Source organism: Ranitomeya variabilis, chromosome 5 (assembly GCF_051348905.1).
Source record: "Ranitomeya variabilis isolate aRanVar5 chromosome 5, aRanVar5.hap1, whole genome shotgun sequence".
Lineage (NCBI taxonomy): Eukaryota > Metazoa > Chordata > Amphibia > Anura > Dendrobatidae > Ranitomeya > Ranitomeya variabilis.
The window spans coordinates 668,256,996-668,270,415 of record NC_135236.1 but is presented as its reverse complement, the minus strand read 5'-3'; the positions used below and the strand labels follow the sequence as shown (position 1 = coordinate 668,270,415).

At 45.9% G+C, this 13,420-nt stretch overlaps 1 protein-coding gene across 1 annotated transcript; it reads left to right on the top strand.

The window, feature by feature from the left end:
• The first annotated feature begins 9,798 nt into the window (after positions 1-9,798).
• On the top strand, positions 9,799-12,052 carry LOC143774028 (E3 ubiquitin/ISG15 ligase TRIM25-like). The gene has a single exon (XM_077261318.1). It carries the CDS (start codon positions 9,807-9,809, stop codon positions 11,394-11,396), a length of 1,590 nt encoding a protein of 529 aa, XP_077117433.1. The 5' UTR covers positions 9,799-9,806; the 3' UTR covers positions 11,397-12,052.
• Positions 12,053-13,420: the final 1,368 nt, after the last annotated feature.

Sequence of the window (13,420 nt, the reverse complement as noted above, 5' to 3'; positions counted from 1 at the left end):
CCCCTGTCTTTATTACATACCGTCCGCTCTTGTCAGATGTATAATGCAATGACGGCTGATGGAGTCTGGGAAAGCTTCTGTTCTGACGGAGGAGCTGATGGACTGGTCGTCTGGTCAGATGCTCCATCGGCAGTCATTATACGTCTAACGAGAGAGGGCTATGTAATAAGAGAGGGCACTGTAACAAAAATAAGGAGATTCGCTATGTAAGGGACGGCACCATACATACCTAGAGAGGATGCTATGTAATAAGGGATGGTGTTATATATAAGAAAGAAGGGAACTATGTAATTAAAGGGGCACACCCATCGCCAAGAACCTGTCCCAATATGTAGGGGGTATAATAATAATATTACTAAATGCCTCCAATTAGAAATGTAGTATAGTTTTCCTAATTAGCTATGTTGCTTACCACATGTGCAGATAGGGCAGTAGTTTAGGTATCCGTGGTTACGACCACTAACAGTTGTGTGACTGTCACTATGTGGCCGTAACCATGGATACGTAAACTACTGGAATGCTTGCAAATGAGGTAACTAGGAGAACTATACTAAATTTGTACCTGAAAGTATTTGCCAATATCACTACATCTACTACCTATTCCTATAGGTTCTTTTTGGTGATTGGAATACCCTTTTAAGGACTGCGCTATACATAAGTGAGTACACAATACACTAAGAGATGGCACTGTATATAAGGCTACATTTCTATAGCCATGTGCTGGGTTTTTTTGTTTTGCTTTTTTTCTCAACCAGCACACAGACTCAGGCCGGTTTCACACGTCAGTGGCTCCAGTACGCGAGGTGACAGTTTCCTCATGTACCGGAGCCACTGACACACGTAGACACATTGAAATCAATGCATCTGTGCAGATGTCATTGATTTTTTGCGGACCGTGTCTCCGTGTGCCAAACACAGAGACATGTCAGTGTTCGTGGGAGCGCACGGATTACATGGACCCATTAAAGTCAATGGGTCCGTGTAAAACATGTACCGCACGCGGACGTTGTCCGTGTGCAGTCCGTGTGCCATGTAGGAGACAGCGCCCCAGTAAGCGCTGTCCCCTGCATCTGGTGCTGAAGCCGCCATTCATATCTTCTCTGCAGGAGCGTTTGCTGTAGAGAAGATATGAATAATCCTTTTTTCTTTTGTTTCTCGTCTTTAACATAAAGATCCATGTCCCCACCCCCCTCCCACCCCCTGTGCGCCCGCCCGCTGTTATTAAAATACTCACCCGCCTCCCTCGCAGTGTCCTGTCCTGGCCGCAGCTTCTCCTGTATGCGGTCACGTGGGGCCGCCCATTACAGAAATGAATATGCGGCTCCACCCCTATGGGAGGTGGAGCCGCATATTCATGACTGTAATGGGCGGCCCCACGTGACCGCATACAGTAGAAGGTGTGGCCAGGACAGGAAGCAGCGCCAGCGAGGGAGCCGGGTATTTTAATAACAGCGGGCGGGCGCACAGGGGGTGGGGACATGGATCTTTATGTTAACCACGAGAAACAAAAAAAAAAGGATTAGTCATATCTTCTCTACAGCAAACGCTGCTGCAGAGAAGATATGAATGGCGGCTTCAGCACCACGTGGGGGGGACAGCACTTATCTCTAGCGCTGTCTCCTGCACGGTCCGTGTGGTACCCAGTCGGCACACGGGCAGCACACGTGTGCCGCACGTGTGTCACACTGATGTGCCACAGAAACGCACACGGATAATTCCGGTACTGATTTTTCTGGTACCAGAATTATCTGGACATGTGAGACTGGCCTCACTGAGTAAGTCCTATACTGATCACCGCAGCCCTGAAAATAACAAGGTCACATATTGTACATATAAAGTTGTCTCCCCCCACATTGCGCCCTGACTACAGATATGTACCCCACCATTTATACACAACCAGCCACGCACCAATAAAGATAGAAAGCGATAACGTGGCTCTCTGCCCCCATTAACTGTCATTTCCGGTGCCCCCAATAAATGTCAATTAATCAGTGTCTGTGACATTCCCCCAATTCATTTCAAGGCTGTGTTCACATGTTGCGCTTTTGTTGCAGTAAATACGCAGCGTTTTACAATGCCAGATTTCTTGAAGTTTTTGCAGCCTATTTCACCCGTTCTAATGAGTGGAGAAAAATCTGCAACAAAAACACCTTCAAAAAGCAAAAACGTGTATTTTATGCAGCGTTTTTCCTGCCAACACATCATTATTTGCAGATGAATTTGCTTTTTTTTTGTCCTGCTTCCACCCCCATTCATTATAAGTCCCTGATAGCGCCATTATGAATTATGATATGACAGAAGACATGATCAGAGCCTTATAATGAATTGGCAGTGGGGGAGGATGTTTAGTCCCTGACAGCGTCTCCTCCGATCCCTCAAAATTCATTATGATGCGATCAGGGACTCGGCATCCTCCTCCACCACCCAATTCATTTCAAATCCATATCAAGTATCTTCCCCCACATGTTTATTATAAGCCCCTAAAGTCCCTCTTCCACCCATCACTCCCATCCCAAGCCTCCACCAACCAACTCTCAACGTCCTTTCCCCAGTGTATGGCTCCTCCCAGTGTATGGCTCCACCCAGTAAATGCTCCTCCCAGTGTATGGCTCCACCCAGTATATGCTCCTCCCAGTGTATGCACCTCCCAGTGTATGACTCCCCCCAGTGTATGGCTCCACCCAGTATATGCTCCTCCAAGTGTATGGCTCCACTCAGTATATGCTCCACCCGGTGTATGGCTCCTCCCAGTGTATGGCTCCTCCCAGTATATGCTCCTCCTAGTGTATGGCACCACCCATTGTATGGCTCCACCCAGTGTATGGCTCCTCCCAGTGTATTGACTCACCACTGTATTGCAAAAGAAACTGAAAAAAACACACAGACACTCGCTGACCTCTACGTACGTTCGCCTGCTGCATCGCTTCCTTCTTCTTGCCAGGAATTTTCTGAAAGACACAGGCGCGCAGAGAGTGATGACGCACGCGCCTGAGTCAGAGGAAGCGCCGGGCAGGAAGCTGAGGACATGTTCCTGTGGCTCCACTGCCATTTTCTACTGTAGGCAAGTTGACTTGGTATCTGAACTAGTTTAATAATTTGTCCAATGACTTGTAAGGAGACGTCTTAGTGGCCGATAGACTGAAATTTGCCAATTTCTTGACCTGTTTTTTTATGTTATCCATCTATCTGACTCTGTGATCATCTGATGACAGAGTTGATTACTGTCCTCCATTAATAACTGGGATCAGGGTGGAATATCTAATCCTTGGTTGTACTGATTGTACCTTACCTCCTATATGTTCTTCTTCTGGAGGAATCTGATTTATAAATCTATAATTTATTTATAAAGTCTAAAATTACTGTCTGTGAGCAAACACATCAATGAGAAATATTTGTGAAAATTAAAAATAAAATTCTGCGCAATATTCGTTACTTATTGTATTATTATTATTGATAATGGTGGAATTGTGACACGATACCCTGCCACCCGCAGTCGGGTCAGATCTATAGCACTGAGCAAAAGCTTTAGACAAATGTGGAAAAAATGCCGCAAAGTAATAATGTGAAAAAGTGATATCTGTGCTCTCACTGTGGTCTCTGCCGGGCAGTGTAAAGAGGAAACGCTGGAGAAACCCAACCATGTAGTGTGATGTCCAATTGTCACTGGGGTTGTGATTTCCCCCACAACTATGGCAGTGTGAATAAGTCCTAGGTTTGGCCTCAATATCCATTGCTAGAATTAATAATATATGTAAGTATCCCGAGGGCAGTGACACTGTATGGGGATCACACTTACTATTAGGAAGGTGCCGCAGAAGATGCTACAAGAGATAAATAGATGGTCCTATAAGGTCAGTGTGGATGATCCACAGGTGGAGTATATTGCCTTCTATACAGGCTCGGACTGGCCCACCAGAGAAACAGAGGATTCTCCGGTGGGCCCAGGCACTGACACCTACTGGCATACTGCCCAGCAGCTGCTTAGGACACCCACTGCTTCAAGGGCTCCCTGCCAGTGGCTATGGGGCCCCGGAATCAAGGGGGCCCACCCTGTGCCAGCGTAGCAGCAGCTGGAGACAGGATTCTGTCCCCGCTAATAAAGCAAAATGAATATTCACGCTTCCCCACGCCCCTATGGGCATGGAGAGGCATGAATACCATTTCTCTTTAATAGCGGGCAGCGTTAGCCTCAGGATGCAGCTAACACTGCCCACATGTAATGCCTCACCACACACATGCACACACATAAAGCACCGCACTCACACACACGCAGGCACACAGACTCACAGCCCAGCTGGACGACATCATCATCCAGCGCGCTGTCTCTGACAGAAAGCTACCGGTGAGGAAGAGGCTGTTGGGATGATCTGCTGTTGCGGGGAGGTGTGCTGTGCTGTGTCTGTGCCTGTGTGTGTGTATGTGGTGCAGTGCTTTGTGCGCAAGTGTGAGAGTGGTGTGTGTGAGTGTGTGAGAGGGGTGGTGGGGGAGGCAATGATGCAGGTGATGAGCAATGATGCAGGTAATGGGCAATGATGCAGGTGATGGGCAATGATGGAAGTGATGGGCAATGATGGTGGGGAGGCAATGATGGAGATGATGGGTAATGATGTGGGGGAGGCAATGATGGAGGTGATGGGCAATGATGATGGGGGAGGCAATGATGGAGATGATGGGTAATGATGTAAGGGAGGCAATGATGGAGGTGATGGGCAATGATGTGAGGGGAGGCAATGATGGAAGTGATGGGCAATGATGGTGGGGGAGGCAATGATGGAGGTGATGGGCAATGATGGAGGTGATGGGCAATGATGATGAGGGGAGGAAATGATGGAGATGATGGGTAATGATGTGGGGGAGGCAATGATGGAGGTGATGGTCAATGATGGCGGTGGGGGGGAGGCAATGATGGTGGTGGGGAAAGGCAATGATGGAGGTGATGAAATGGACAATGATGGTTGTGGGGGAGGAGGCAATGATGGAGGTGGTGGAATGAGCAGTGATGGGGTGGTGGGGGAGAAGGCAATGATGGAGGTGGTGATGAGGACAATGATGTGGGTGGAGAGGGGCTGCATTATACTTTATGGGGGGCTACATTATGTTATGTGAGGGGACTGCATTATTCTCAGGGGACTACATTATATTCTGTGGGTCTACATCATACTATATGAGGGGGCTACAGTATACTCTATGGGGGGCTGCATTATATTCTGTGGTGGGGCTGCATTATTCTCTCAGGGGGCTACTGTTATGACCTGGTGGTTACGGAGCAGCACTGATATGACCTGGTGGTTAAAATAAAACATGGGACAAGCTCTGAGGAGGTGGTAACTTTACTGACCGCAATCCCTAATCCTAACACCAACACTAGAAATAGCCGTGGGACGTTCCTGTCACTCCCTAGACGCCTCGTCACAGCCTAAGAACTAACTACCCCTAAAGATGAAAATAGAAAGCTATCTTGCTTCAGAGAAATTCCCAAAAGGAAAGATAGCCCCCCCCCCACAAATATTGACTGTGAGTGGAGAGGGAAATGACATACATAGAATGAAAACAGATTTTAGCAAAGGAGGCCAATTCTAATCTAAATAGACAGAAATAGGAAAGGGTACTGTGCGGTCAGTATTAAAAACTAAAATCCACGCAGAGTTTACAAAAATGGACTCCACACCGACTCACGGTGTGGAGGGGCAAATCTGCTTCCCCAGAGCTTCCAGCTAGCCTGAATATATCATAATGACAAGCTGGACAAAAGGAAACATAACATTAGGTGAGCAATAGAGTCCAAAGCAAATGGACAATAAGGAACTAGCAAGAACTTATCTTTTGCTGAAATGGACAGGCCATATGAGAAATCCAAGGAGAGATCTGAATCCAACCCAGAAAACATTGACAGCTGGCATGAACTAAAGCCCAGAGCCAGGTTAAATAGAAAATCCAGGCAAGACGATTAGTGAATGCAGCTGCTAGCAACCTCAAGGAGCAGTAGTTCCACTCGAAACCACCAGAGGGAGCCCAAGGGCAGAACTCACAAAAGTACCATTCACAACCACAGGAGGGAGCCCAAGAACGGAATTCACAACAGGCTACATTATATTCTGGGGGGCTACCTCATACTATATTAGGGGGGCAGCATTATGCCCTATGAGGGGGCTACAGTATATTCTATAGGGGGGCTGCTTTATATTCTGTGGTGGGCTGCATTATACTCTATGAGGGGGGCAGCATTATACCCTATGAGGGTGCTACATTATTTTCTATGGTGGGGACAGCATTATACCTGAGGGGGTTGCGTTATATTTTGTGGCGTGCTGCATTATATTCTATGAGAGGGGGCTGCATTATATTTTATGAGAGGGGCTACATTATATTCTATGAGGGGGCGACATTATATTCTATGAGGGGGCTACCCCTCTATGATTCTACCCCAACCCCTGCTACATAATTAAGACGTGTACTACCTTATATTATACCCTGATATTAGCGCGCTTTACCACACAATTGGTGGTCTTGTATTTATTTCTATGTAGCTACATAGTGGGCCCCAAGAATGATTTTCTTTGGAGGGCCCAAGGTGCTCCAGTCCGACGCTGCTTCTATATACCGTATTTTTTGGCATATAAGACGCACTTTTTCCCCCCCAAAAAAGGGGGGAAAATGGGGGGTGCGTCTTATATGCGCAATGCAGGCTTACCGTGGACCGTGGCGGCAGAGGTGTGGTGGCAGAGGTGCGGTGGCAGAGGTGTGGCGGTGGAGATGAGGAGGCGCAGTGAGCGGGGTCCCTTTCCCCGGTGAGTTGATGCTGCAGCCCCGGTAATGCACAGAGCCGGGTGAATCCTGTTGTTATCGGTGCGCGCGGCCATCTTCCTGAGGCCGCGCGTTCGCAGATGGAGCTCTGCTGCCCGGGGCTTCAGGAAAATGGCCGCGGGATGCCGCGCGTGCGCAGATGGGGATCGCGGCGGCCATTTTCCTGAAGCCCCGGGCATCAGAGCTCCATCTGCGAACGCGCGGCCTCAGGAAGATGGCCGTGCCCACCGATATCAACAGGATTCACCCGGCTCTGTGCATTACCGGGGCTGCAGCATCAACTCACCGGGGAAAGGGACCCCGCTCACTGCGCCTCCTCATCTCCACCGCCACACCTCTGCCGCCACGGTCCACGGTAAGCATTACCGGCTGCTGCATCACCTCACCGGGACTTTGGACTCTGTATCCTGTATCCTTTTGCTTCCCAGGATGGGTGCAGCAAGGTTCAGGAAGGATCTCGTGGGCACATGGACTGGAGATGATGGAGGTAGTGGTGTACATTGTGAAGCGAGTATTCCACAGGCGCTCAGATGTCTGAGTCCTTGCCGCTTCCGGCGCTCAGACATATGAGCTCCTGTGGAATACTCGCTTCACAATGTACACCACTACCTCCATCATCTCCAGTCCATGTGCCCACGAGATCCTTCCATCACCTCACCGGGGAAAGGGACCCCTCTCACGCTATACCTCTCACTGTGCTTCCTCATCCCAGCACCTCTGTCGGTAACCACTGCTGCTACCCTCCCATGGACACCAGGCCGTGGCGTCACCCACCTAAGCAGGAAGGGACCCTGCTCAGGTGCACGCCGTACCGCATCACCCCACCTCTGCCGACACCATGCCTCCTGTGACCCTGCTCTGCCACCACCAGCCCTCAGGTAAGATACTGTAAATTCGGACAATAAGACGGACCCCCATCTTATAAAAAATCTTTTTTTCTGCAATTTTCACCCCAAATTTGGGGTGCGTCTTATGGTCCGGTGCGTCTTATATGCCGCGAAATACGGTAGTATAATGGGCCCCACAAAGTGATCCATACAGGATAATGGAACCCATAATGCCTGCAATACAGTATAATGAAAAAAAGAAAGCACAGCAGCACTATGCAACATGTCTCCGAATTTCCAAGCAATACATTTTTTATTTTTTTTCTGAAGATGAGAAATGGTCAAAATTAAAAAAACAAAAACAAACAAACAGTGCTTTCAGACCTCAAATAATGAAAGAAAACAAGTTCATAATATTTAGAAACAAGAATACTAATGTTTTAACTCAGCAAGAGTTTAGAATTCTATATTTTGTGGAATAACCATGATTTTTAATCACAGCTTTCATGCGTCTTGACATTCTCTCCACCTGCCTTTCATACTGCGCCTGGCACAAAAATGTAAGCAGTTCTTCTTTGATGGCTTGTGACTATCCATCATCCTCTTCATTACATTCCAGAGGTTTTCAATGGGGTTCAGGTCTGGAGATTGGACTGGCCATGACAGGGATTTGATGTGGTGATCTCTAAATTTTTGCCAGAGCTGTATATGTATAACACAAAGGAACAATTTAAGCAACATTTTTTCTCTTGCTTGTGTATGTAGTCCCAAAAAGGATATATGTATATATACAGTCATGGACGAAAGTGTTCTCACCCTTGAAATTGTTCCAGAAAATGAAGTTTTCTCCCAAAAATGTTTTGTAATTACACGTCTCTCCAGAGGTGTTCAATGGGATTTAGTCTGGACTCATTGCTGGCCATTTCAGAACTCTTCAGCACTTTGTTTCCATCCATTTCTGGGTGCTTCTTGAAGTATGTTTGGGGTCATTGTCTTGCTGGGAGATCCATGACCTAGGACAAAAAAACAGCTTTTTGACACTGGGAACTACATTGCGACCCCAAAATCCTTTGGTAATCTTCAGATTTCACAATGCCTTACATAAAGTCAGTGCACCCAATGCCAGATGCAGCAAAACGGCCTCAAAACATCTTTGAACCTCCACTATATTTGACTGTAGGTACTGTGTTATTGTCTTTTATAGGCTTCATTCCGTTTTCAGTAAACCGTAGAATAATAATAATAATTTTTTCTATAGCGCCGACATATTCCGCAGCACTTTACATTTTTGAATGGATTTGTACATACAATAGACATTACAGTATAACAATAAACACATAGATCAAAACAGGTACCAAGAGGAATGAGGGCCCTGCTCGCCAGCTTATTGCTTTACCAAAAGCTCTATCTTGGTATCATCTGTCCACAAGACACTTTCCCAGAAGAATTTTGGCTTACTCTTGTACATTTTGACAAACTGTATGTTTAGATTTTTTTAATATCTCTGTGTCAACATTGGGGTCCTCCTGCGTCTCCTGCCACAGCATTTCATTGTAGCTGCAGTGCAATTGATTGTAAACTTCTTGATTATGTTGTTCACCGTGGACAAAGGAACATCAAGATCTCTGGAGATGGACTTGTAACCTTGAGATTGTTGATATTGTTCAACAATTTTGGTTCTTAAATCCTCAAACAGTTCGTCTTTTCTTTCTGTTCCCCCCTGTGTAGCACATACAGATTGAGTCAACGTCTCCTTTTTATCTGGTTTCAGGTGTGATTTTCATATTGCCCTGTTACTTGCCACAGGTAAGTTTGAACGAGCATCATATGCTTGAAACAAAGTTGTTTACCACAATTTCGTTCAGCCCATTGTTGGGGTTTTGTGTGAAATTATGTCCAATTTGCCTTTTCTGGTTTTTTTTGTGTTGCTCCAATACACAGAAAGGAAATAAACATGTATATAACAAAACATGTATAATTGCAATAATTTTCGAGAAGAAATACTTTATTTTCTAGAACAATTTCAATGACACCAACACTTTCAGTCATGACTGTATATATCAGGATTAAATACTTCTTACAGTTCAGCCTCACCATCTTTAAAAAGTTTAACCCGACCTTTGGATTCTGATTATCAGAGAATTGTAGTTTCATTTCTTTCTTCCTCTGTCAGCCATGGCGTCTGCTGATCTGAGAGAGGAGCTGCTCTGCTCCATCTGTCTGAGCACTTATACAGATCCTGTAATGCTGAGATGTGGACACAACTTCTGCCGGGTCTGTATTGATCGTGTGCTGGATACACAGGACGAGTCTGGAGTTTATTCCTGTCCTGACTGCAGAGAAGAGTTTCAGGAGCGGCCGGCAATGATGAGGAACTTAGCTCTGTGTAAAATAATGGAGGATTTCCTGTTTACTCCACCAACACAGGAGATCACTGGGATCTACTGCACTTACTGTGTGGACTCTCCTGTACCTGCTGTTAGATCCTGTCTACACTGTGAGGCTTCTCTGTGTGATAAACACCTGAGATCTCACAGCAAATCACCAGAACACGTCTTATCTGATCCCAGCACTTCTCTGGAGAAAAGGAAATGTTCTGTCCATAAGAAGATCCTGGAATATTACTGCACTGAGGACGCTGCTTGTATCTGTGTGTCCTGCAGTTTGGCTGGAGAACATCGGGGACATCATGTGGAGATGCTGGATGAGGCCTCAGAAAAGAAGAAAAAGAAACTGAGACATGCTTTACAGGAACTGGAAACAAAGAGAGAGGAGACTGAGAACACAGTGCAGAGACTGGAGGAGCGCAGGAGAAAAGCTCAAGAAAAAGCAGCTGGAGAAGCCGAGAGAGTCACTGCCCTGTGTACAGACATCAGGAGACGGGTGGACGACCTGGAGAAGAAGGTCCTGAGTGAGATCTCCAGGCAGGAGAAGGAAGAGTCACTGTTACTGTCTGCTCTGATCCATCAGCTGGAAATAAAGAAGGACGAGCTGTCCAGGAAGATGAGACACATTGAGGAGCTGTGTAACATGACGGATCCACTGACTGTCTTACAGGAACCAGACACCGGTGACTTGTGTGATCCTGAGGAGGAGGGAGGTGATGAGGACACAGGGAGACATGATGAACAGCCCCATGATGGAGATGACCTGGATGTGGCTGTGATCTCACACACATTACACACATTATGTGAGGTAATATCAGGTATAAGGAGCGGGATCTATGTGGAGGGTCCTGCAGACATATTACTGGATGTAACCACAGCTGGTAACGATATCAATATATCTGACGACCTGAAAACTGCGACCTGGACACAAATGAACCAGAATCGTTCAGAAACAGCAGAGAGATTCCAGACTTACCAGGTGATGAGCAGGAGAGGATTTACCTCAGGACGACATTACTGGGATGTGGAGAGCAGTAGATTAGGGGATTGGAGGGTGGGGATGTGTAATCCCAGTATAGACAGGAGGGGGCATCAATCCCGTGTTGGAGATAATACAAAATCCTGGAGTTTGAGAAGATATAATAATCAGTATTCAGTGACATATGACAGTAAAGAGGTCCCGTTATCTCAGCAGATCTCCATTGATAAGGTCAGGATATGTCTGGATTACGAGGCCGGGCAGTTGTCCTTTTATGAGCTGTGTGAGCCCATCAGACACTTACACACCTTCACTGCCATCTTCACGGAGCCCCTTTATGCAGCACTACGTCTGTACAAATCTTCGATAAAGATATTAGGGGGGAAGCAGCAACTGTAATAAACAGGAAACTGATGATAAATCTAATATGGAAGGGATAATTATGCTTTTGCTAATGAGTTGACAATTATGGTATATATCCTCCTGATGATATATATATATACACTCACTGGCCACTTTATTAGGTACACCATGCTAGTAACGGGTTGGACCCCCTTTTGCCTTCAGAACTGCCTCAATTCTTCGTGGCATAGATTCAACAAGGTGCTGGAAGCATTCCTCAGAGATTTTGGTCCATATTGACATGATGGCATTACACAGTTGCCGCAGATTTGTCGGCTGCACATCACCACCACCAGCCTGAACCGTTGATACAAGGCAGGATGGATCCATGCTTTCATGTTGTTTATGCCAAATTCTGACCCTACCATCCGAATGTCGCAGCAGAAATCGAGACTCATCAGACCAAGCAACGTTCTTCCAATCTTCTACTGTCCAATTTCGATGAGCTTGTGCAAATTGTAGCCTCAGTTTCCTGTTCTTAGCTGAAAGGAGTGGTACCCGGTGTGGTCTTCTGCTGCTGTAGCCCATCTGCCTCAAAGTTTGACGCACTGTGCGTTCAGAGATGCTCTTAGGCCTACCTTGGTTGTAACGGGTGGCGATTTGAGTCACTGTTGCCTTTCTATCAGCTCGAACCAGTCTGCCCATTCTCCTCTGACCTCTGGCATCAACAAGGCATTTCCGCCCACAGAACTGCCGCTCACTGGATTTTTTTTCTTTTTCGGACCATTCTCTGTAAACCCTAGAGATGGTTGTGCGTGAAAATCCCAGTAGATCAGCAGTTTCTGAAATACACAGACCAGCCCTTCTGGCACCAACAACCATGCCACGTTCAAAGGCACTCAAATCACCTTTCTTCTCCATACTGATGCTCGGTTTGAACTGCAGGAGATTGTCTTGACCATGTCTACATGCCTAAATGCACTGAGTTGCCGCCATGTGATTGGCTGATTAGAAATTAAGTGTTAACAAGAAGTTGGACAGGTGTACCTAATAAAGTGGCCAGTGAGTGTATATGCTAATTATAATTCCCACTCACTTAAGCTGCCTTTGCATTGGCCGATACATCAGATTCTAATGTTAATAACCCATTGTTCACAATAACTGTACAATGTGATTGTGTTCGGCAACTGAACAATGTATCCAAAAACGCTCATTAATCCTGCATAAAATCGTTTAAGCAATCAAAAAAACTCTCATTAAACTTTTGAAAATTGTGTAATACAAATTGAAATTGTTCGCTGGTTCACCGATTTGACTGACAAAAAGGAGGGATGTAAATTCAAGTACTAAATCAAGTTGATTGTCTTCCAAGGCAAAAAATAGTTCTGTAGCGTTAAATGTTGTACACACCTTCACTATTCAGCCATTTCATTCTTGATTATTGTCCTATATAAACCTTGGTATCATCTGATATTGTTTGCTAGTATTGAGATATGATCTTGTCTTTTATTGTTTAAATGATTATCTGTTGTGAAGTTGGATTCTGGGCTCCCCCGGTGGCCACTAGTGGTATTCAACTTGTGTCATCTTCCCCTTTGTTCACCTGTTCTCATCAGGAATTGGGAGTCGCTATATAACCTTGCTCCTCTGTTAGTTTCTTGCCGGTCAACAATGTTATCAGAAGTCTTTCTGTGCATGTTCCTGCTACCAGACAACTCCCAGCTAAGTTTAGACTTTTGTCCTTTTGTGTTTTTGTATTTTGTTCCAGTTCACAGCTGCTGTTTCGTTACTGTGTCTGGAAAGCTCTTGTGATCTGAAATTGCCACTCTGGTGTTATGAGTTAATACTAGAGTCTTAAAGTAATTTCTGGATGGTGTTTTGATAGGGTTTTCAGCTGACCATGAAAGTGCCCTTTCTGTCTTCCTGCTATCTAGTAAGCGGACCTCGATTTTGCTAAACCTATTTTCATACTACGTTTGTCATTTCATCTAAAATCACCGCCAATATATGTGGGGGCCTCTGTCTGCCTTTTGGGAAAATTTCTCTAGAGGTGAGCCAGGACTGTGTTTTTCCTCTGCTAG

What these genes read in the sequence shown, in the direction of transcription:
- LOC143774028 (XM_077261318.1), top strand. Translation starts at nt 9,807, where the DNA reads ATGGCGTCTGCTGATCTGAGAGAGGAGCTGCTCTGCTCCATCTGTCTG.